This window comes from Scyliorhinus canicula, chromosome 11, assembly GCF_902713615.1.
Source record: "Scyliorhinus canicula chromosome 11, sScyCan1.1, whole genome shotgun sequence".
Lineage (NCBI taxonomy): Eukaryota > Metazoa > Chordata > Chondrichthyes > Carcharhiniformes > Scyliorhinidae > Scyliorhinus > Scyliorhinus canicula.
In genome coordinates this window covers 100,961,381-100,986,548 of record NC_052156.1, presented here as the reverse complement: position 1 = coordinate 100,986,548, position 25,168 = coordinate 100,961,381, and the positions used below count along the sequence as shown (strand labels likewise).

General features: G+C 48.5%; 1 protein-coding gene across 2 annotated transcripts in view; it reads left to right on the top strand.

The window, feature by feature from the left end:
• The window catches only part of cfap54 (cilia and flagella associated protein 54), a 763,542-nt gene that overhangs the window by 102,099 nt on the left and 636,275 nt on the right, over positions 1 to 25,168 (top strand). For both annotated transcript variants that reach the window (XM_038810895.1, XM_038810894.1), the window contains 6 exons: positions 2,312 to 2,425; positions 2,524 to 2,625; positions 12,430 to 12,628; positions 18,111 to 18,206; positions 22,088 to 22,200; positions 22,293 to 22,416. In XM_038810895.1, the coding sequence (XP_038666823.1) occupies positions 2,312 to 2,425; positions 2,524 to 2,625; positions 12,430 to 12,628; positions 18,111 to 18,206; positions 22,088 to 22,200; positions 22,293 to 22,416 (748 nt within the window). The remainder of the gene's footprint in view (positions 1 to 2,311; positions 2,426 to 2,523; positions 2,626 to 12,429; positions 12,629 to 18,110; positions 18,207 to 22,087; positions 22,201 to 22,292; positions 22,417 to 25,168) is intronic.

Genomic DNA, 25,168 nt, shown 5'->3' with positions numbered 1-25,168 from the left:
AGGGGCTAGGCGGGGAAATGGAGGACGGGCTGTGGGCAGAGGCCCTGAGTAGGGTAAATTCGACCGCAACATGTGCCAGGCTCAGGCTGATCCAATTTAAGATCGTTCACCGGGCCGACATGACGGTGGCTCGGATGAGCAAATTCTTTGGGATAGAGGACAAATGCGCTAGGTGCACGGGAGGACCAGCGAACCACGTTCACATGTTTTGGGCATGCCCTAAGCTTAGGGGGTACTGGGAGGGATTTGCGGGCGTCATGTCCCGGGTGCTAAAAACAAGGGTGGCGATGGGTCCAGGTGTGGCAATTTTTGGGGTTTCGGAAGACCCGGGAGTCCATGGGGAGAAAGAGGCTGATGTTTTGGCCTTTGCTTCCCTGATAGCCCGGCGACGAATACTATTGGCGTGGAGGGACTCAAAGCCCCCGAAGACTGAGTTGTGGCTTGCGTACATGGCGGGCGAGATTCTCCCAAAACGGGAGAAATCGTAAAGCTGCCGTAAAACCCGGGCGGGTTTTACGGCAGCGCGCCCCTTCCCGACGGGGGACCGATTCTGGTCCTGAATTAGCGGAGTTAGCGCCGGCTGACGCGTCATATGACCTCAGCCGCGCATGCGCAGTTTGGAAGACTCCAACCCGCGCATGCGCGGGTGACTTCATCGCGTTTTTGCGCGAAACCCGCGCATGCGCAGGCCGGGTTGCCCCTCAGCCGCCCCGCGAATGGATACTGCGGGGCGGCGGAAGGACAAGTAGTGTGCGGGCATCGGGCCCGCTGCCCGCGATCGGTGCCCACCGATCGCGGGTCCATGGCACCCTTGGCACGGCCGTGGTACTGCCATGCCAATCGGTGCCATGGTTATAAAAAGCGAGTTGGTGACGCCGTTTTTACGAACGGCAAGACCAGGTGTGTTTGCCGTTCGTGAAAACGGCGGAAAGGGCTGGGACTTCGGCCCATCTAACAGCTGTGAATCGCTGCCGGCCGTAAAAAAACGGCGGCAGCGATTCGGGTCGGGACTTCGGCGGGGGGGGGTGGGAGAATAGCGGGAGGGCGGGAAAAATGTCGGGAAGGCCCTCCCGCTATTCTCCCACCCGTCGTGGGGGGCGGAGAATTTCGCCCGGCGAGTTTCCTGGGTATGGAAAAAATTAAGTGCGCCTTGAGGGGATCTGTACATGGGTTCGCCCGGAGGTGGCAAACATTTATTGACGTTTTTGCGGGAAAGTGAGCGTCAGCGGGGGGGGGGGGGGGGGGGGGGAAGAGTAGAGTAGGATGGATAAAATGGGTAGTACCGGTGGGAGAGGAGCGGGCTTGTGCAGTATGTTACGATTGAAGTATTGAATGTATGTGGATGTTTGCACATTTTTGCCTTCTTTGCTTTCTTTCTGTTGATGTCTGTAACTGTTTACAAAGCCAAAAACTACCTCAATAAAATTGTTTACTAAAAAAAAAAGGATGTTGTTACAATCTCACACATAGCTAAGAGCTTGTCTGGTTCAGTCATGCAGAGTAACCACACTTAAGTTAGCAGAGAGTCGAACTCACAGAGAACTGTGCTATTAGTTCAATAAACCTGATTGAACTAACTTCAAGGTCTGGAGTATCTTTCTGATCTAAGCTGCATCCAGTGTACAAAAGTCACTTGCTTAGTTGCTTCTGTGATGATTTGTGGACCATCAAGCTTATACAACTAGTGCTTATGTTCTCTCTTTATATATTTTATTTAGAAGTTTTTGCTGATTACCGTCCGAAAGTTGTTTGTATTTCAACCGCTCCTTTCCAGTGATCCATGCACTTTATTTATCTACTTTTACCACTTTACCTTTTTGAGACATTGAAATGACCCCATTTTAGTAAATGGCAATGGAATTAATTTTGGAGTTTTCTTGGAAAGAGTGCTGTGCTTTGATTCTCATGTTTCGTCTATAATTTGATTATCTCTATTAGATCTGTGCTTAACTTTCCCCTCATCTGGTAAATTGAGCCCAATTTTTGCAGCTTTTCATAACATTAGCTTTTGCATTCTCTTTCATTAATAGTGTTCCAAAGCTTTGCAGTTATTGAATTATATAAACCCACATTAATTTTAATCTGACATACATAAATCAATGAATTGCAAAGTACAAAGAAGGCTACATCAGGTCAATTTTGAAATCAATAAATAAAACAGCAATAACATGCCACTGATAATGTGAATAATTCAGTAATGTAAATTAAGCCACTTATTAAGATTAATTGTAGTATGTGTAACATTTCATGACAAGTTAAGATTGTATGTATTCTCTTCGAGCATGTTAATGGTGTCTCTTATTTTAAATAGACATTTGCTCGGCGTGCTTTAGGCAAAATCAGTGAACTAAGCCAGCTGGAAACTATGCACCCCTCTCCTCAAACTCATGGAGTTGCAAAGATCTTTAGAGAGGCCACTGTCAAGGTACCAGGAACAGCAACATTGAATTATACCAATTTAATAAAATTTAATATTCACTTTAACTTAAACGTATTTAACTAAAAGTGTTTTGCTTCCTTTAGGTGTCAGTGATGATCTTTAAAAGAGCAGTAATTGAAAGTAGAAGAAAACCAAAAGGAATTTTGCGTCCCAAACAAAGAACTAACTACAAAGAATCTCATAATGTGAGTTTTCAATTAGCTCTAGTTTATTTACTTAATGCAAAGATGTGATTGGTTTTGAAAATGCTTTTGCTTAAATTTTTTACTGCTGTGAGGTAGACATGTTCAAGGCAAGGCAGGGTTGCATTTGTGTCCACTCAAACACAGCCAAGAGATGCTTAAATTTCTACCAACCAATTGGTGAAGGACAAGAGCTGAAATTTACCTTTACTCAGGTTTTGGATTTATTCCCAAAGTCAAACAATTCAGAGATAGAACTCCTAACTGTGACCCACTGTTGTCATTGTTGACTGTCCCTCGATTTGAGGATGACATCTCCTCAAGACTTTGAGTTTTTGCCAACGGTCTTTGCGTGACTGAACTAGCTAATTCTCACCCCACAGATCTTTGGACATGTGGCAGGACATCCCACGTGGTAGTGGAATCTGGAGTGCAGGGAGGCAGTGACATAGTGCCATTATTGCTAAACTAGTAATCGAGTGACCCAGGGTGATGAGGGTTCGAATCCCAACATGGCAGGTTGTTAAATTAAAAGTCAATTGATTACCATGGGCGGGATTTACTGACCATGTTTTTCGATGGGATTTCCGCCCCTTGCTGCCGAGAAATCCCCCTGTTAATAAATTCTAACACACTAGAGGCTTTCTTCACAGCTCTCTCCACTTGGGTGGCAACTTTCAGAGATTTATGGACATGACCTCCGAGATCCCTCTGCTCCTCCACATTCTTCAGAACCAAGCCATTAACCCTGTAATCCACATTCAAATTTGTCCTACCAAAATGAATCACCTCACACTTATCAGGGTTAAACTCCATCTGCCACTTTTCAGCTCACTCTGCATCCTATCAATGTCTCTTTGCAGCCTATAACAGCCCTCCACATTATCCACTACTCCACCAATCTTGGTGTCATCAGCAAATTTACTAACCCAACCTTCAACTCCATCGTCCAAGTCATTGATAAAAATCACAAATAGCAGAGGACTCAGCACTGATCCCTGTGGTACACTGCTGGTGACTGGGCTCCAGGATGAAAATTTTCCATCTACCACCATCCTCTGTCTTCTATGTGATAGCCAGTTACTGATCCAATCGGCCAAATTTCCCTCTATGCCATGCCTCCTTACTTTCTGCATTAGCCGACCATGGGACACCTTATCAAACGCCTTACTAAAATCCATGTATACAACATCATCTGCTCTACCTTCATCTATGTACATCTTTCCAAATGGTCATGAATCCTATCCCTCAGGACCCTTTCCAATAATTTACCTGTGACCGAAGTGAGACTAACTGGCCTATAATTCCCAGGTTCATACCTATTCCCTTTCTTGAACAAGGGGACAATATTCGCCTCTCTCCAGTCTTCTGGTACTATTCCTGTAGACAGTGAGAACATAAAGATCAAAGCCAAAGGCTCTGCAATCTCATCCCTCGCCTCCCAAAGAATCCTATCTCATCAGGCCCAGGGGACTTATCTATCCTCAGGCTTCTCAAAATTTCTAACACATCTTCCTTCCGAATATCTACATCCTCCAGCTTACCAGCCTGCATCGCACTATCCTGCTCAACAACATGGCCCCTCTCCTTTGTGAACACTGAAGAAAAATATTCATTTAGGGCCTCTCCATGCACACATTCTCACTACTGTCCTTGACCAGCCCTAACTTCACCTTGGTCATTCTTTTATTCCTCACATAAGTGTAAAAAGCCTTGGGGTTTTCCTTGATCCTACCCGCCAAGGACTTCTCATGCCCCCTCCTAGCTCTCCTGACCCCTTTCTTGAGCTCCTTCCTCGCTATCTTGTATCCCTCAAGTGGCCTAACTGAACCTTGTTTTCTCATCCTTACATAAACGCCCTTCTTCCTCTTGACAAGACATTCAACCTCTTTGTAAAAATGGTTCCCTTACTCGACCATTTCCTCCCTGCCTGACAGGGACATACATATCAAGGACTCGCAGTATTTGCTCCTTGAAAAAGCTCCACATCTAAATTGTGCCTATCCCTGACAGTTCCTGTTTCCATCTAATGCTCCCCAATTCTTAGCTAATCGCATCGTAATTACCCTTCCCCCAGTTATAAACCTTGCCCTGCCGTATGTTCCTATCCCTCTCCATTGCTATTGTGAAAGTCACCGAATTGTGGTCACTATCTCCAAAGTGCTCTCCCACAAACAAATCTTTTTTTTTTTAAATAATTTTTATTCAAATTTTTCAACAATACATTTTCTCCCAACAATAAAGTAAAGAAAGAGAAATCCCCCCAATACAAAACAATGAATTAATAACTTAATAACAATACAAAAAAGGAGAAAATAGCAAACACACTGTCCCAAAAACAAACCCCCTTAACAGACCCCGAACCCACCCCCCCTTACCCACCCACCCCACCCCCGGGTTGCTGCTGAGATTGACCACCCTCTAACCCTCCGCCAGAAAATCGAGAAAGGGCTGCCACCGCCGGAAGAACCCTTGCACCGACCCATTCAGGGCAAACTTAACCTTCTCCAGCCTGATGAACCCGGCCATGTCATTAATCCAGGCCTCTGGGCTCGGGGGCTTCGCGTCCCTCCACTGTAAGAGAATCCTACGCCGGGCTACTAGAGACGCAAAGGCCAGAATGCCGGCCTCTCTCGCCTCCTGCACTCCCGGCTCCGATGCTACAGCAAAGATCGCAAGCCCCCAGCCCGGCTCCACCCTGGAACTGACCACCTTGGACAAAGTCCACGCCACCCCCTTCCAAAACCCCTCCAATGCCGGACACGCCCAGAATATGTGGGTGTGGTTCGCCGGGCCTCCCGAACACCTCCCACACCTGTCCTCTCCCCCAAAGAACCGGCTCATCCTGGCCCCAGTCATGTGCGTCCTATGCAGCACCTTCAGCTGAATTAAGCTGAGCCATGCGCAAGAAGAGGACGAGTTCACCCTCCCCAGGGCATCCACCCACGTCCCATCGTCGATCTCTTCCCCTATCTCCTCCTCCCACTTCGCTTTCAGCTCATCTACCGAGGCCTCCTCCTCCTCCTGCATCACCTGATAAATTGCCGAGATCCTACCCTCACCAACCCACGTCCCCAAGAGCACCCTATCCTGCATCCCCCTTGGCAGCAATAGCGGAAACTCTGCCACCTGCCGCTTAACAAACGCCCTAATCTGCATGTACCTGAAAGCATTCCCAGGGTGGAGACCCCACTTGCCCTCCAACTCCTCTAAAGTCGCAAACTTCCCTTCAAGGAAAAGGTCCCCCATCCGCCTGATGCCTGCCCTATGCCAACTCAAAAACCCACCATCTATTCTCCCTGGTGCAAACCGGTGATTGCCCCGTATCAGGGCCCACACTGAGGCCTTCACTTCCCCCCTATGCCGCCTCCACTGCCCCCAAATTTTGAGGGACGCCACCACTACCGGGCTCATAGAGTACCTTGCCGGGGGCAGTGGGAGCGGGGCTGTCACCAATGCCTCCAAACTCGTACCCACACAGGACACCACCTCCAACCTCTTCCATGCGGCACCCTCCCCCTCCATCACCCACCTACGAATCATTGCCACATTCGCAGCCCAGTAATACCCACACAAGTTGGGCAACGCTAAGCCGCGTACCTCCCTTCCTCGCTCCAGGAATACCCTCCTCACTCTCGGGGTCTTCTGCGCCCACACGAACCCCAGAATACTCTTATTAACCCTCTTAAAAAAAGCCTTCGGGATCAATATGGGGAGGCACTGGAAAAGAAACAAAAACCTCGGGAGCACCGTCACCTTAACTGACTGGACCCTACCGCCAAAGACAGTGGCAGCGTGTCCCACCTCCTGAACTCCTCCTCCATCTGTTCCACCAGCCTCGAAAAGTTTAGCCTATGCGAGGCCCCCTAGCTCCTAACTATCTGGACCCCAAGATATCTAAAGCTCCTATCCGCTCTTTTCAACGGGAGTTCTCCTATCTCCCTCTCCTGGTCCCCCAGGTGCAGCACAAACAGCTCAGTCTTATAGCCCGAAAAATCCCCAAACTCCCCAAGTATCTTCAACACCTCTGGCATCCACCCCCCCCCCCCCCCCCCCCCCGCCGGATCCGCGATGTACAGCAGTAAATCATCCGCGTACAACGACAACCGGTGCTCCTCCCCCACCCCCGCACAATCCCCCTCCAGTTCTTCAAATCCCTCAGCGCCATGGCCACGGGCTCAATCGCTAACGTCTCGTCCCTCGGGAAAGCCGAAAGTCCTCCGACCTCCTCCCATTTGTCACCACAGTCGCTACCGGGGAGCTATACAGCAACCTCACCCAGCTAATAAATCCCTCACCAAACCCAAACCTCCTCAGCACTTCCCACAGGTAGCTCCATTCCACCCTGTCAAAGGCTTTCTCCGCATCCATCGATGCTACTATTTCCGCCTCCCCATCCGCCGACGCCAGCATCATAACATTAAGAAGCCGCCGTACATTGACATTCAGCTGCCTCCCCTTCACAAACCCCGCTTGGTCCTCATGGATAACCATCGGGACCACATCTCCCACCCTCCTGGACAGTATCTTAGCCAACAACTTTGCGTCCACGTTGAGGAACGAAATCGGCCTGTAAGACCCACACTGGAGGGGGTCCTTATCCCGCTTCAGGATCAGTGAGATTATTGCTCTAGACATCGTCGGGGGCAGAGCCCCCCCCTCCCTCGCCTCATTCAGGGTCCTCACAAGCAGCGGGCCCAGCAGATCTGAAAACTTCTTATAAAACTCCACCGGGAACCCGTCAGGTCCCGGTGCTTTCCCTGTCTGCATGCTCCCCAGCGCCTCCCATCAGCTCCTCCAACTCGATTGGGGCCCCCAGACCCTCCACCCGCTCATCCTCTACTCTTGGGAACTCCAGCTTATCCAGAAAGCGGTCCATCCTGCCCACCTCCCTCGGGGGCACCGCCCGGTACAGCCCCTCATAAAAGGATCTGAACGCCACATTAATGTCCCTGCCACTCCGCACCAAGTTCCCTCCTGCGTCTGTGACTCCCCCTATCTCTCTCGCTGCCTCCCGCATCCGGAGCTGGTGGGCCAGCATCCGACTTGCCTTCTCCCCGTACTCATATACCGCCCCCTGCGCCCTCCTCCACTGCGCCTCCGCCTTCTGGGTGGTCAGTATGTCGAACTCCGCTTGGAAACTGCAACGCTTCCAAAGGAGCCCCTCCTCTGGGACATCCGCATACCTCCTGTCCACCCTTACCATTTCTTCCACCAACCTCTCCCTCTCAACCCTCTCCCCCCTCTCCCTGTGCGCCCGAATGGATATCAGCTCCCCTCTAACCACCGCCTTCAGCGCTTCCCAAACCACCCCAACTTGCACCTCCCCGTTATCGTTGGCTTCCAAATACCCCTATATGCCCCTGCGGACCCGGCCGCATACTTCCTCCTCTGCCAGAAGCCCCACATCTAACCTCCACAGCAGGCGGTGATCCTTCCCCTCCCCCAGCTTCAGGTCCACCGAATGTGGAGCATGGTCAGATATGACTATCGCCGAATACTCCGCCCCCACCATTCTCGGGATTAGTGCCCTGCTGAGAACAAAAAAGTCAATCCGTGAATAAGCCTTGTGGACATGGGAGAAAAAGGAGAACTCCCTGCCTCCCGGCCTCAAAAACCTCCAAGGGTCTACCCCTCCTATCTGATCCATGAACCCCCTCAGCACCGAGGCCGCCGCCGGCCTCTTGCCCGTCCTAGACTTCGAACGATCCAGAGCTGGATCCAACACAGTATTAAAGTCCCCTCCCAAGGTCAAGGCCTCCAGGTCCGGGATCCGGCTCAACATTCGCCGCATGAAGCCCGCATTGTCCCAGTTGGGGGCGTACAAATTAACCAGAACCACCCGCTCCCCTTGAAGTCTACCACTCACCATTACGTATCTACCTGCACTGTCCGCCACCACACACGACGCAACAAACGTCAAGCTCTTGCCAACTAAGATCGCCACCCCTCGATTCTTCGCATCTAGCCCCGAGTGAAACACCTGCCCCACCCAGCCTCTTCTCAGCCTCAACCTGATCCGCCACCTTGAGGTGCGTCTCCTGGAGCATAGCCACGTCCGCTCCCAGCACCTTTAGGTGCGCCAAGACCCGGGACCGCTTCACTGGCCCATTCAGCCCCCTCACGTTCCATGTGACCAGCCGAATCTGGGGGGTCTTTCCCCTCCCTCTGCGCCGATCAGCCATAGCTCTCCCTCGGCTCACCACGTGCCCACAGAACCCCCCAGGCCCGTTCCCCACGGTGTCAGACACCCCCCCCCGTCAGCCTCACCCTTCACCAGCAGTTCCCCTACAGCCCCTGCAGCAGCAACCCGGTACTCCCCCCATACTTCCCCCCCCCACCCACCCCCAAGCTAGGGCCCTCCCTAGCTGCGTAACCCCTTCCATTGTACTTCCGTAAGTCAGCTGACTCCTGCTGACCCCGGCTGCTCCCGCCATCCCAATGACCTCCGCCGATGCAACACAACCACCATTCCCCCCTCCCTGCGCCGGCCCCGCCCACTCCTCCTCCAGCGTGGGAAGAAAGCCATCCCAAACCCCGCCCCCCCTGACCCAACATGCGGGAAAGAGACAGGCACATGACCCAGCGGGACCGCGAGCAGCTCCCCAACCCTCCACCAGCGAAAAAACTAAAAAGCACCCCAATAAATAAATAACAGCCCCAAAAAGCGAGAAAGCAGAACAGCAAAAAGGCAACATCAAACACAGCCAATAAAACAAAAGGATACCAAGGAGGACAGAGCCTCCGGAATATGTACATCACTCCCCAGCCCCCCCAGTCCTCAGTTCGAGTCCAACTTCTCTGCCTGGACAAAGGCCCAGGCCTCCTCCGGAGAATCAAAGTAGAGCTGCCGGTCCTTGTAAGTGACCCAGAGACGATCCGGCTGTAGCAGGCCAAACTTCACCCCTTCCTGTGAAGCACTCCCTTCGCCCGATTGAAACCAGCCCTTCTCTTCACCACCTCCGCGCTCCAGTCCTGATAGATCCTGATATCTGCATTCTCCCACTTGCTGCTCCTTTCCTTCTTCGCCCATCTCAGCACGCACTCACGGTCAACGAAGTGGTGAAACCGGACCAGCACCGCCCTAGGCGGCTCGTTCGGCCCGGGCTTCCTCAACAGTACTCGATGGGCCCCCTCTAGCTCCAAGGGTCCTTGGAACGACCCCGCGTCCATTAATGAGTTCAGCATCACAACCACGTAGGCCCCCAAATCTGAACCTTCCAGCCCCTCCGGGAGGCCCAGAATCCGCAGGTTCTTCCGACGGGATCGGTTCTCCATCTCCTCCATCCTTGCCAGCCATTTCTTGTGAAGTGCCTCGTGCGACTCCACCTTCACTGCCAGGCCCAGGAGTTCGTCCTCGCTCTCCGAGGCCTTTTGCCGTAGCTCTCGGATCTCCGCACCCTGAGCCGTCTGAGTTGCCATGAGCTTGTCCAGCGAGGCCTTAAATGGTTCCAGGATCTCAGCCTTCAGCTCTCTGAAGCAGCGATGGAGCTGCTCCTGCGCCCACTGCTGCCACGCTGCCGGTTCCCCGCCTGCCGCCATCTTGTTTTTCCTGCCTCGCACCTTTCTCTGCTCCAAAGCCGATTTTTTGACCGCTCCACTCCTGGTCCAGTCCATCCACCAGCAGATAAGCACAGTGGATGTGTTCCCACCCGGGGAAAAGTCCAACCAGTACTGCTGCGGGCCCTTAAAAGAGCCCAAAAGACCAAAAATAGCGGGAGCTACCCTGCGTGCGGCTTAGCTCCGCCCACAACCAAATCTAACACTTGGCCCGGTTCATTACCCACTACCAAATCCAATGTGGCCCTGCCTCTTGCCGGTCTATCCACATATTGTGTGAGGAAGCCCTCCTGCACACACTGGATAAAAACAACCCCATCCAAACTATTCAAATTATAGTGATTCCAATCAATATTTGGAAAGTTAAAGTCACCCATGAAAATGAAAAAATGAAAATCTCTTATTGTCACGAGTAGGTTTCTATGAAGTTACTGTGAAAAGCCCCTAGTCGCCACATTCCGGCGCCTGTCCGGGGAGGCTGATACGGGAATCGAACCGTGCTGCTGGCCTGCTTGAAAAGCCAGCGATTTAGCCCAGTGAGCTAAATCAGCCCCCTGTGATCAACTACCCTGTGACTACCGCACCTATCCAAAATCTGCATTGCAATCTTTTCCTCCACATCTCTGTTACTGTTTGGGAGCCTATAGAAAACTCCTAACAAAGTGACCGCTCCTTTCATATTTCTAACTTCAGCCCACACCACCTCAATAGACAGATCCACCTCAAACTGCCTTTTTGCAGCCATTATATTATCCTTGATTAACAATGCTACTCCTCCACCTCTTTTATCACCTTCCCTAATCTTACTGAAACATCTAAATCCCGGAATCTCCAATAACCATTCCTGCCCCTGTTCTATCCACATCTCCGTAATAGTGACAACGTCGCAGTCCCAGGTACCAATCCATGCTTCAAGCTCACCAACCTTATTCCTGATGCTCCTCACATTGAGGTAGATAACACTTCAAACCAACTTCATGCCTGCAGGTCCACTCTTGTGACCTTGGTACCTTCCTCAGAACTGCATTACCCTCAACTTCCTGAAGTCCAGCAATGCTATCTCCTGGATTACAAATCAGTTTCCCATCCCCCTGCCAAATTCGTTTAAACCCCCCCGAATAGCTGTAGCAAATTTCCCTCCCAGGATATCGGTGCCCCTCTGGTTCAGGTGTAACCCGTCCTGTTTGTAGAGGTCCCACCTTCTCCAGAATGTGCTCCAATTATCCAAGTAACTGAAACCCTCTCTCCTACACCATCCCTGTAGCCATGTGTTTAACTGCACTCCCTCCCTGTTCCTCACCTCGCTAGCACATGGCACTAGCACCAAACCAGAGATGACAGTACGATTTGTCCTGGCTTTCAGCTTCCATCCTAGCTCCCTGAATTCCTGTTTTACATCCCCGTCCCTTTTCCTACCTTCCTATCTATATCGCTGGTACCGATGTGTACCACGACTTTTAAGATGCGCCAGCACCCGTGACCTCTTGACCAGACCTCCTAACCCTCTCACGTTCCACGTGACTATCCTAACTGGGTGTCTCTCACCACCCCGCCCTTCTTATCCACCATCTTCATACCACCGGGTCCTGCCCCATGAGCCTGACCCACCCCTATCCATTATTAACATCAAACCCCTTCCCCCCCCCTTCCCAAAACTCCCCTCTACATTTCCTCTCGAAAAAACATCTCCTCGCATCAATCCCTTCCCCGCCCCCCTTGCTCACCTCGTAGGCCCATCGAAACCTGCAACATTTATAAGTTTGACAGATTTTAAAAAATATTTTCATTTTCTATTCTTGCAGCCAAAGTGAATTACTTCAGACGTACCCACTTTGTTCTCCATCTATCATCTTGTTGCCCACTTACTTAACCTGCCTATATCTTTATTTCCTCTCTGAGTCATCCTCCCAAATTTCCCACCCAGCTTGCATCATCAGCATACTTAGATACATTACTCTGTCTCTTTGTCAAAGTAATTAATATAGTTTAACAAGCTCCTAATTAAACTAATATTGAATTATGTATAATGTGCTGACAAAAGACCACAAAGTTTGTTGGAGTGTGAATGGAAATGTCACATTGGTGAAACAAGGTGAGCTTAGATCTGCTCTCTCTGACCGTTTATCCACTTGGTGCCTGAAATATGAAATGTTCACTCTAAGCCTTGATAACTTAACAAGAAATTCACTTAAGGCTCTTATTCTGGTTGTTTTCTTCCTGACTTACATTTTGCTTACTTTCTTACAGTTACCCTGGCCACACAATCCCACAGAACAATTGTTGGCAGAAATGTTTCAAGGCAGTGCAGCTCAGTTCCTTGCTATTACAGAGACATTGTCAGGTGCCAGTAGACGTGTGCTACAGACTAAGCCTCCCACTCCTTCTGAACATGAAGTATTTGATGTGACAACTGAACTTTTCCTGGCTGGAATCCTACTCCTCTCAGGTGGGATACTGATTTTTGATGTCAACATTGCACTGCATTGTGTTTCCTTTACAACTATTGCACCACGTAGATTTTTCTGTTGTGATTATTTTTATGAAGTACAGAATTATAAAGGTGCACAAGGGAAAGGAAAGCCTGTACTCTCATTTTTCTGGTCTTGTAAGTGGATGTTACAAATGACCTGGGTCAGGATTTTACAGCCCCTCCCACTAGGCAGGAATTTATGGTCCCCATGAAGTAGATGACAATTATAATGGCCTGCTGCATCTGCCAGGGAAGGCACACCACAGCAAGGCCATATAATTCTGGCCCTGGGGATTTAGGAACATAGGAATTGGCCATTTCGCCCCTTGAGTCTGTTCCACCATTCAAGGAGATCAAGACTGATTTGCACCCTAACTTCAGTTTCCATTGCCCCATTTCTTTTACTGTCTTTGGCCAACAAAAATCTATCAATGTCACTTTTAATGGTAACAATTTATTCAGCATCAATTGCCATTTGTGCGGATAACAGGAAATCCCATTGACGGTGGCGGGACTGAAAGATTCCGCCGCTGACTAATAGTGGGCTGCCTCCGCTGATGTGGAGATGCCGGTGTTGGACTGGGGTGAGCACAGTAAGATGTCTTGCTACCAGGTTAAAGTCCAACAGGTTTGTTTCAAATCACTAGCTTTCGGAGCACTGCTCCTTCCTCAGGTGAATGAAGAGGTAGGTTCCAGAAATACGCTGTGAGAGGTGTGGAAAATCCTGCCCATTGGATTCCCCTCCTTATGGAAATATGTTCTTCTCATAAACCCTATACTTTCCTCTTAATATCTTGAAAACATTGTTAAAATCAACCCTTTACCTTCGAAATTCAGGGAATACAATCCTAATCTTTTTTATTTCTCTTCTTACTTTACCCTTAAATTCAGGTATCATTCTGGTAAATCTATTGGATTCACTTCTGATTAGATTGTAGCTTTGGAATATGAAGGGAGTTTTTAGGAACAGACACAAATTCTCCAGAAGTTTTCTCCTTTTCCATTTTTTTTTATCAAACATTGGATTTGAGTTAGTTGAAATCATTGAATTACAAGTATAAATCTAGGGGGATTTTCTGCCCCATTTTCGGCAGGCAGGAATGGTGGAGGGAGCAGAGAATCCAGTGGGAATTCCAAACTGGCTTTTACGCCGGAGGAATTTTGCATTGAAATTGTCCCCCTCCCTGTCAACAACGGAACCACAAGTATAACCCGTCTGATTGAGATGCTGACGAATCTGCAGCAAAGCTGCAAGGCCAGTAAAAGCAAAGAGAGAAAGACCCTGCCCTAGAACAAGGGACCCACATAGCAATGCAGACCTGAATATTGTGGAGCCAGCGGTATCGCCAGTGCCGGCACGGTCGTTGATGGAGTAACTGATGAAGTTTATCTCCATGGAGCTCCAAAGGCACAGAGAGGTATCAAAAGAAGATCTCATGTCGACAATGAAGTCAGCAGTAGAGGCCACGCTGGCCCCCATTAAGGGAGCAATGGACAGGGTGGAATGGAGACTGGAGGACCAAGAAGCGATGGTTCGGGATCTGGAGAAAGTGGCCACTGACCAGCACAAGCAGATCGCTTCAGTCAAGGCCAAATTCAAAAGGCTGATGGCAATCCAAAAGGCACTAAAGGGGAAGGCGCCACAGTGGAGATGCTGGAGGAGAAGAAAAAACTGCAAATGGAATTTGACCTGCTCTCTTTTGGGAAAACGGTGAAACAGCTCTGCCAGACATGGGAGACCTTATTTGAGCACGGGGACAAAGCCAGCCGCCCACTGCCACACCAGCTGAGAAAACAGATGGCCACACGAGAGACAGCGCAGATAAGGGTAGAAGACAGTAGGGTGGTCACGGCTCCAGAGGGGATCAACAGAGTCTTCACAACCTTCCACCGGGGACTGTACACTGCCGAGCCTCCGGAAAGGGACTCTTAAGATGAAACAGTTCCTGGATGGACTGGCATCCCGGCTGTGGGGGAGGGAAGAGGCAGGGACTTGAAGCATCACTGGATCTGGAAGATATCATGAAATCCATCAATCCCATGCAGGCAGGGAAGACACCAGGACCAGACAAGTTCCAGGTGGACTACAAAAAGTTTGCAGCAGCACTGGCCCCACACCTGCATGAGATGTTCAATGACTCACTGTTGAGGGGGACCCTGCTGCTGATGCTGGCACAATGCTCAATCTCATTGATCCCAAAGAAAGCCAAAGACCTGAAGGAGTGTGGGTCCTACAGACCCATGTCACTCCTGAACACTGACAAAAGCTCCGGCGAAGCGACGCAAGAGTTGCTTGCCAGAGCTAATCGTGGAAGATCAGATCGGGTTTGTCGAGGGCAGATGGTTGGCAGCGAACATCAGACGCCTGCTGAATGTGAGCACGATCCCACATGTGGAGGGGATACCTGAAGTGATCATCTCCCTGGACGCAGAAAAGGCCTTCAACCGAATAGAATGGAAGTACCTCATGGAGCTGCTAGAATGTTTTGGGTTTGGACCGGCATTCACCGCGTGGGTGAAACTACTGTACAGCGCTCCCATGGCGAGCATGCGGACAAATGCTACCAGCTCTGACTATTTCCAGCTGCATCGACGCATGAGGCAGGGATGCCCGCTGTCCCCACTACTGTTCACTCTGTCAATGGAGCTGCTGGCTAACTCACTCATATCAGTGAAGAGGTGGAGAGGGATTCGGAGGGGAGGCACAGAGCATAGAGTCTTGCTCAATGCGGATGATCAGCTCCTCTACGTCGCAAACCCCCAAACCAGCATGGTTAAGATGATGGAACCCCTGAGTGAGTTTGGAGTCTTCCCGGGATACAGATTAAACCTGAGCAAGAGCAAAATCTCTCTACCCAGTACCACACTAGCCATCTCTATTTATACAGCTGCACTGCTAATGATTGATACACCCCCTCCCTTACCCCTCATTGGGGGAGCTCATATTCCCCCAGGAACATGGGGTAACCAGTCATCCGACCGGACAGTCTGTCCCTCTTCATTCGCGACCGGATGTCCCTGGAGAGGGAACATGCCGTGTTCACGGGCACACTCGAGGCCTTCCATGCTCGGTGGGCACCGCAGGGGTTGGATTGTTTCATCGACCTCAGTTTTCATATTTTGATTTAATATTTTTAAGTTTCTGTTCCTCTTTGTTCTTTTTGGGCTGTGCTCCGTTTGTCTTTTAGGAGCAGCCCCTTTTAATTTATCCCTCGGTTAATTTCTGTTCTTCTATTTAGTTGATTGGTCCCTAAAATACAACATTGGGTAACCAATTCTGCCCAGAAACCAAAGGTCCATCCTGGGAAAAATAAGTGCCACTTACAAAACCTGGAGAGGGGATGAGGGGGTGCTGATAGTAAGGGACCTCTATGTAGAGGGCAGAGTAGCTACCCTGGGAGGTCTTACGGAGAAGCTCCAACTCCCAAAAGGGAGCGAGGTCTGATATCTGCAAATCTAAGACTTCCTCCGCAAGGAGGCTGCAACGTTCCCCCAGCTACCCCGACTGGACAGACTGTTAGCGCAGGATGAATTAGGCTACGGTATGTTCTGGTCCTGTCCCAAGCTGATCGGGTTCTGGGTCCCCTTCGTCGAGGCCATGGCCAAAGTCGTGGGGGTAAGGGTGCAGCCACGCCCTTTAGTGGCGATCTTCGGGGTGTCGGAGCAGCCAGAACTCTTTGTGGGGAGGGGAACCAGTGCCCTGGCCTCCGCCTTGCTGATTGCCCGACGAAGACTCCTGCTCGGATGAACGTCGGCAGCGCCATGCACAGCCGCAGACTGGCTGTCCGAATTAGCAGAATTCCTGAGGCTCGAAAAAATAAAATCTGCCATCAGAGGGTCAGGTGAAGGGTTCCACTGCACGAGGAAGCACTTCACAAGCATCTTCAAAGATCTATTCGTGACCAACAACTAAGGGAGGGTGTGGAGAAGAAGTAATAACCATAACTCAGGAAGAGCAAAATGTTTGCACAACACAGGGCTGCGGGTACCCACAAGCAACATTACAGTAACATGGCTCTAAAAGAGGCCAGGCTTTACCACTTGTGGTTTGCTACGACCTGCGGGTCTGTACGCAGGGACTACAACGGCCCCCTTCAGGTTACAACAGGGTATTCATAGACTTTATGATACATTTACTGCATCGGTCACAACTAAGAGAACTGATCACATTGTTAATGTGGTTATTACAAGTGAAGATCACATTTCTTGTATGTTGGATTTGAGACCCGGAAGGGCTGTATTGCCTACTTCTGCTCCTAATACCTAATAACGTATGTTTAGTTTAAGGAGCTCATGGAGAGGAGGAAGGCCGATGTCGTGGCCTTCGCCTCTCTGATTGTAAGGCGGTGAATTTTGCTGGAGTGGCGGTCGACCTGGCCAGCGGGGGTAGCGGCTTGGTTGGGTGATCTGCACGACTTCCTGCAGTTGGAGAAGATAAACTATGAGCTAAGAGGCTCATCAGGGGGGTTTGAGAAAAGGAAGGGGATGTTTGTGACTGTGTTTGAGGAGCTGTTTGTCGCAGGGGGTTGGGGAGGGTGAAAAAGGGGAAAAGCTGTACAGACTGTATAGTTTATTGTTGGGAAGAATATTTCCAGGGGTGTTTATTTGCTGTAACCTGTTTTGATACATATTTGTAATAAAATATATTTTAAAAAAATACAGTTGGCAAATTTGGCCTGACAGCTGATGGGCTGTGCTCCGTTTTTCCCACTGGAACCAACACTTTGAAAAAAAAACAAGAAATTCCATCCGTCGGCCTTTCAGCCCAGTAGGTCTGTACCAGTGTTTATGGTCCATATGAGCCTTCTATTTTCTTACTTCATCTGACCCAATCAATGTATCCTTCTATTCCTTTATCCCTCATACACTATCCTAGTTTGCAATTAAATGTCCGAGATTAGTCAGCTCAACCGCTTGGTATGGCAGTTTGTTCTACTTTCTCACCATTCCCTAAGTGAAGAGGTTTCTCCTGCATTCCTTACTGGATTTATCAGTGCCTATCTTCCATCAATGGAGTCTTGTTTTGGATTCCTGGCAAATGGAAGCAACTTCTCTGTATAAATCCTTTCAAACTCTCTCATAATCTTGAATACCTTTGACTCACTATCCCTCAACCTTTACAGGAGAAAAAATCGCCGCTTGTTCAATCTGTCCTGATATTTGTACCCCATCAGTTCAGATATCACCTTCGTAAGGCTCACTTTCTCCAGTGCTTCTGTATCCTTTTTATAACCCAGAGACCCGAACTGAGTAGAGTTCTTGGTGTTATCTAATCAGCATTTTATATAAGTTTAACATAAACTCCCTGCTTTTAAAATATTTCCTCCAGAAACAATGCAGGAATATTTTGATATGTTTTTGGAAATACTTTTAGTAGAATTAGTGAACGATCAAGTACAGACTATATACAGTCGTTGTGAAAATGGTAAATATACACAAGCTTGTGTTGTTTTCTTAGGTGGTGGTGGTAATACTCAGCTTAATGCAGCTGCCTGCACAGACCCGGTTGGTGGGATAAACATATCAAGTTCCCTTATAGAGCTTGCAGCCACCGGTAAGAACTCTTATACTGAATTTTTTGTTCTTCCTGCAGCGGAGAATTTGGGGCACGAAAGGTGATAGGAGAACTCATAATATTCACACAGGTCTATAAGTGTGTGTTTCCGATTTCCTGATTAAATATCTGAATTGTATGCAAACATTTGTTGATTTCCAAAATATCTGCCTTCTCCTGCCAATCTAATGTACATTTTGTTTTTGTTTGATTGTCCAGAACTCAGTTTTGGCTATGGGTAACCCTACCTGAGTGGAGGAAATTGGGCACGTAATCAGTTAAAATTGTTTTGGTGACTAACTTTCTCTGGAGCCATGTGATGACAAGGATACAAGCCCAGGGTCAGCCAACAGGGCCCTGTGGAACATATGCATGTACAGTCCCATTGAGATTGATTACAGTTTTCACTAGGAGGCTTGAGCAGGAAGTGATAATGAGTTTCCCACCAGGCACACCCAGAGTGTGGAAGTGTTACAGGGTCACAAGGGGTCCAAAAAGATAAGTTTAATTTTTCGTATTAACTTCACTTGGACGAGGCAGCCACTTCTCACATTTTCCCCCCTTCAAATCAATACCCATTGGAATCCAGTGATATCATTCAATTACAAGAATATTGAATAATACATCTGGTTCATTTTATTTTCTTCTCTAGCTTGCTATATAGCTATGATCCTCTTCCTTACTTTTCTGCCTACAGCTCACCCTTCTTCCACTTGCTTGTCATTTCCCGTTCCCCACTATAAAGGTTGGTCAATTTTTTTTTTGTTACAGTCATTGTCGAGCTGTGGTTTGTAAACCTGTTTTTTAAATGGAATAATGAGCTATATTTGTGGCGAGGGCTGCAGCCCTGGCTGAGGAAACAACAGGAGGTAACCCCACTTCAAGGTAGTGGGACCTGCAATTGCATTTTGCTAGTGGGGCTGGCAGCTTAGCAGCCTCAGTAGTGCCATTGTTAGTAGTGGCCATAATGAAGTGGCGTCTGAAAGAAAAAGCACCTCATTGGCTGGCTGCCCTTGAGGAGGGGTAAGTATTGTTTGGGAAGCCAGGATCACGCAGGCAGATCTTGATGCTTGAGGAGGAATGGTCGTGGTGCGCTGAGGGCTGGCAGCACCATGTTCGCGAGAGCAGAGGGTGCCAATGGGAGGATGCCTAGTTTCAACTAGTGGTCTCCTGTGCTACGCTGGGACAAATGCACATGGCTAGCTCTGTTGGCCTCCTGGTTGGTGGTTGATCTGCCAACCTTCTTGCCACTGGAAAAATGACACGGTAGTGGGGAAACTCCTGTCACCTTTCTGCGCCATTTTGTCAACCTTTGTGCCACCTAGCTTGTCTCCAAACGCCCTGAATGATCCAAGCCAATGTTGTTAAAATAATAGGAGAGGAATGCAGTAAGATTGCTGCACACTCTTACACAAGTGACTTATTTTATTTGAAGATATAATAGAAGTTCTAGACCATTCATTTTAAATGGGATATTTCCTAGTTTTTAGTTTTCCTAATTCTTTCAGTTCTGCTCTTGTTACCATTAGGGGGATATGGCAACAGTGATGTCTGTTTTTCAATAAATTGTCTTCTCCACCCTGAGAAAGCACTCTGCTCTACCACTCTGCCTGTTGTAGCAATACTCACAATTTCTGTGCAGGGAATTTCAAGCATAAACCTGCACTTTTCTGAACTTGGTGTCCAACTTTAAGTAGACCACAGGGTCCTGCTGCATGGATGAAAGTGTGAGGCGATCCCACTTCAGGCAGTGGGCAGTGAGACCCAGTGCCTCATTTTTCTGTTGGAAGGCAATCAAAGGGCATCCTAAGAAGGGCAGCAACCTGATAAACATATGGATGATAAGGGAATAGTGTAAATGGGCTTTAGAGTGGTTTCACAGGTCGGCGCAACATCGAGGGCCGAAGGGCCTGTACTGCGCTGTAATGTTCTATGTTCTCCCGCCAGAAGCAGCCAACTCAGTGACAGGCCAGCCTCAGCAACATCCCTGCCAGCTGTTGCCAGTGCTGGGATTCCACTCAGACGATGAAAGTGTAAAAATAGCCCTCCAATTTAGTTAAGTGCAGGCTAGGGGCTTTGGGACTAGCCAGACAGGTTCCAGGGAGGTGTCAGGAGAGTTGCTAACTGCAGACACCTCCATTGCTGCCGGAGCCCTCTTTGCGGGTCAGAGTGCCCGAGAGGGAGATTTCTCTATCCCGACCAGACCTTGCATTGTTTGCCTAGCTGTCTTCCCAGTGAAATGGGCCCCAAGGAATTGGTGAAATGGCAGTGGAAGTAGGGTGAGGCCATTAATTGGCTATGTAAATGACTCAATTATGGCCACTACTACAGTGTTACGGTAGGGCAAGGTCAAGGAGGGATTCGAACACAAGAATGTGTAAAGTCCCAGGCCAGTGACCACTCAGAAGTGATGACCATATAAAACTCAAATATTTATGATACCTATTATGTTACACCTCCTACTCTCCCGAAGGGTCTCCCACACCTGGCCCACACCTGAGCTAGGGTATTTATGTCCCTCATCTCGGTAGATCATACTCAGATGAGGCCCCAGGGACTCTGAAGTTACAGAGCCCTTGGCCTCCTGTAGGGTTATAACAAAATGAGAACTTTAAAGTTGAGGCATTGCAGTACCAGGAATCAATTTAAGTCAATGAGCAGAGGAGTGATGGGTGAGTAGGACTTGGCGTGAGGTGGGATACGAGCAGCAGAGCTTTGGATAAACTCAAGTTTATGGATGAGCAGGATGTAGGATACTGGCCAGGAAAGAATTAGAACAGTTGAGCCTGAAGCAACAAAGGTATTGATGAGTGTTTCAGTAACAGATTAGCTGAGGTAAGGTGAGTGGGTGGTGTCGTGTTGTTCACCCTGGGGTAACACGGACTGCAACACGATGCAGATAAACGATAAAGCATACACCAAACGTAGGCATTGGTTCAATAAGATTTATTGAACTTCAGTAACGAAGCACACAGCTGCCTGTGGGTTGACTCTCTACTACTCTAAGTAAACTAACTCTAACTATAGACCAGGCTAACTCTGATCCACGTGTAGGAGGTGTTGTATGATTTGTAAACCCTGACTGTCACTACAGTTGTCACCAGTGGAAAGAGGCAGAGTGCTGATGCCTCATGTGTTTTATAGTTGGAAGCCCCCCTCTTGTCTGGTGATTGGTTGTGTTCTGTTCTGTATGTTGATTGGCTCACCTGGGTGTCTGTCACTGCCTGCTTTTACCTCATGATGTGCATGGGTGCATATTATGACAGGTGAGTAATATTTCAGAGGCAGAATTAGGCGGTCTTTGTGATGGCGAAGATATGGTTGGAAGTTCAGCTCAGGATCAAAAAGGATACCATGATTGCAAACTGTCTGGTTCAGCCACACAATGGCTGTGTCCGGGCAGCACAAGTGGACAGCAGGCTGGGTCACTGTCTGTGCGGAGTCTGCATGTTTTCCCCGTGTCTGCGTGGGTTTCCTCCGGGTGCTCCAGTTTCCTCCCACAGACCAAAGACGTGCAGGTTAGGTGGATTGGCTATGCTAAATTGCCCTTAGTGACCTAAAGGTTAGGAGGGGTTATTGGGTTATGGGGATAGGGTGGAAGTGAGGGCTTAAGTGGGTTGGTGCAGACTCGATGGGCCGAATGGCCTCCTTCTGAACTGTATGTTCTATGTTCTAGGGAGGAGTTGGCATCTGTGGCTAGTGTTACAATCCCCGGAGAGACCAATAACTTCACAAAATAGCCTAATTTCCCAGCAACCGAGGAATGGGTAATAGTTCTATCTTGGTCTTTGCTGTTCCAGCAACAACCATCTCCCACAAGGGATAAAAAATATGATAGATGCTTGTGCAGTATTTCTCACTCTTTTAATTGATATTTGCAGGTGAAGATGGTGTGTCCGTGGAAGCTGCTGTTAGGTTTGTGAAGAGTGTGTTCTGTTATGAGTACTTGGAAATATTTGATGGCATCATTGCACCACTTCTCACTTTCTTAAGGGTAAGGCCTGCACAGATACATAGTGAACACAGTGAGCTATGAACTGAATCACCCCTTTTTCTTTCAAAATTCCACTTTTTTTACTTTTCCAGAAACACGAAAATCCGGCCTGGCGGGGTTATGAACTGGATTTGGATCTACTGATTACTATGGAACCATTTGTTTCAGCACGCAAGCCAAGGCATGGTCTTTCAGGAGGAGGAAGCTGTGCAATAGGTAGGTAATCTTAAGAGTTCAACAATCCTAAATACCTCCACAACTTTGGGCAACAGAGACATCAAATGGATATGATGGACACCAAGGCTATTAGAATCATGCAAGAGGGGAAGAGAAGTAAATGGAGGAAGCAGGTGCAGTTGAGGATTGAAATGTAAGGAGGTGGAGACAGAACTATGGAACAGAATAATGTTTTTACAAGAGTAATTGTTAGAAATGTGTTGCTATAATTCTTTGTTCATGAACAGCACTCTAGGGTTCAAAGGATTGCTGCTGTTTATTCTAAAGCAGTGTTGTCCAATAGCATTTCAATGCTTACCAAACTTGTTTTGATGCGGTCACCATATTTTCCAGGTGATATAAAATATATGCAATATTAATCAGAAAAATGTTCAATCTTTTGAAAATAGGTCAGAGATAAACCATCAGTAATCAATTTACATATACTCAGTACCAGAACCAAGTGAACAATTTCAAAATTGTTTTGCAGTTCAGGAAAGCAATACAGAAACATAGAAAATATGAGCAGGCGAAGGTCATTTGACCCTTCGAGCCGGCTCCACCATTCAGTATGATCATCCACCTGCCATGCTCTCCCCATACAACTTGACACCTTCAGAGTCTAAGAATCTATTTATTTGCTTCTTAAATATATTCAGTGAATTGACCTCCACGCCCTTCTGTGGTAGAGAATTCCACAGGTTCACCATCGTCTGAGTGAAAAAGCTTCTCCTCATCTCAGTCCAAAATGGCCTACCCCTGTCCTGAGACTGAACCCTTCTTCGAGACCCAAGACAGAGGAAACAACACCCCTGCACCCAATCTGTCATGTTTTATACCTATCAATGAGATCCCCTCACATTCTTCTAAACCCCAATCAACACAGGCATGGACAACCTAAATCGCCTTGAAGCCTCTTGACATCCTCCTCACCATTCACGTTCCCACCAAGTTTTGTGCCTCAGCAAACTTGGACATTTTACATTTTGTTACCTGATCCAAATCATTGATGTACATTGTGAATAGCCGGGGCCCAAATACTGATTCCTGCAGTGACCCCACTAGTTAGATAGTGTTGTCACTGTGGACTTGTAACCAGAGACCCAGGGTAATGCCCTGAGGACCCGGGTTTGAATCCCGCCGTGAACCATTATCGATAGTTGGAAAAAAATCCACTTGGTTCAGTAGAGTCCTTTAGGGAAGGAAATCTACCATGGTCTGGCTGACAAATGACTCCAAATCCACAACAATGTGGTTGACTCTTAAATGCCCTCTGAAATGGCCTTGTAAACATCCAATCAAGGGCAAGGGCAATTCGGGATGGGCAATAAATGATGGCCCAGCCAGCGATGCCAAAACCCCTGAATGAATAAAAAAAAGTGACCACCTGCCACTTCAGAAAATACCTATTTATCCCTACTCTTTGTTTCCTATCTGCTAACCATGCTAATATATTACCCCCAATTCTGTGTGCTTTAATTTTGCACGCTAAGCTCTTATGTGGGGCTTTATAAAAAAAATTCTGAAAATTCAAATACACCAAATCCTCTAGTTCTCCTTTATCTATCCTGCTAGTTACATCCTCAAATAATTCCAGTAAGTTTGTCCCACCTCCTCAATCGAGATGTTGTAGGCAAAACCTGAGAAGCACTGGATGAACAATCTTTGTTCTATCATCTCGGTCTTTGCAGAGGTTAATTTCTTTTTTTTTAGAAAATATTTTATTGAGGCAATTAGAAATTTTAAACATCAGATTTCAACAAGAACAAAACAATATAACCAACAAACTCTCCAGAAACAAACCCCAGGCAAAATGGCTTATACAGAGAGTGCCACCTTCTATTGGTTCTCCTTACTCGTCCCTGCCCCCCCCCCCCCCCCCCCCCCCCCACCCCGTTGCTGACAGCTTAATTTTTCTCAAAGAAGCCGATGAATAGCTGTCACCTCCGAGCAAACCCATGATCCCCTCAAGCCAAATTTAATTTTCTCGAGTCTGAGAAACCCCGGCATGTCGCTAACGCATACCCCCGACTTCGGGGCTGTAGGTCCCTCCATCCTCGTAGGATCAGTCTCCGGGCCACCAGGGAGGAAAAGGCCAGAACATCAGCCTCTCTCACCCCCTGGGCTCCTGGATATTCCAACAAACCAAAGATCGCTACTTCTGGACTCAGCACCACCCTCAGCTTTAATACTTCTGACATGATGCCAGCAAACTCCTGCCAGAAACCCCTCGGCCTCGGACATGTTCAAAATAAATGGACATGGTTCGCAAGACCCCCCCCCCCCCCCCCCCCGCACAGTGGCCACATCTATCCTCCACTCCCTCAAAGAACCTCCAGGCCACAGTCATGTGTGCCCTGCGGACCGCCTTAAATTGTATCAGGCTGAGCCTGGCACACGACAAGGATGCATTGACTCGCCTCAGGGCCTCCTCCTATAATCCAGCCTTCAACTCCCCACCCAGCTCTTCTTCCCACTTTCTCTTCACCTCCCCTCTTGGGGCACCCTCCCACTTCATCAGTTCTTTATAGATCTCTCAAACCTTCCCCTCTCCTACTCCTGTTCTTGATGCCACCTTATCCTATAGACCCTGATGCGGCAGGCGCGGGAAGGTCGAACCCTGTCTCCGCACAAAATCTCTTACTTGTAGATACCGGGACACATTCCCCCTCTGGCAACTCAAACCCCTCCTCCAGCTCCTCCAAACTCGGGAAACCCTCGTCAATAAACAGATCTCCAAATCTCTCGATCC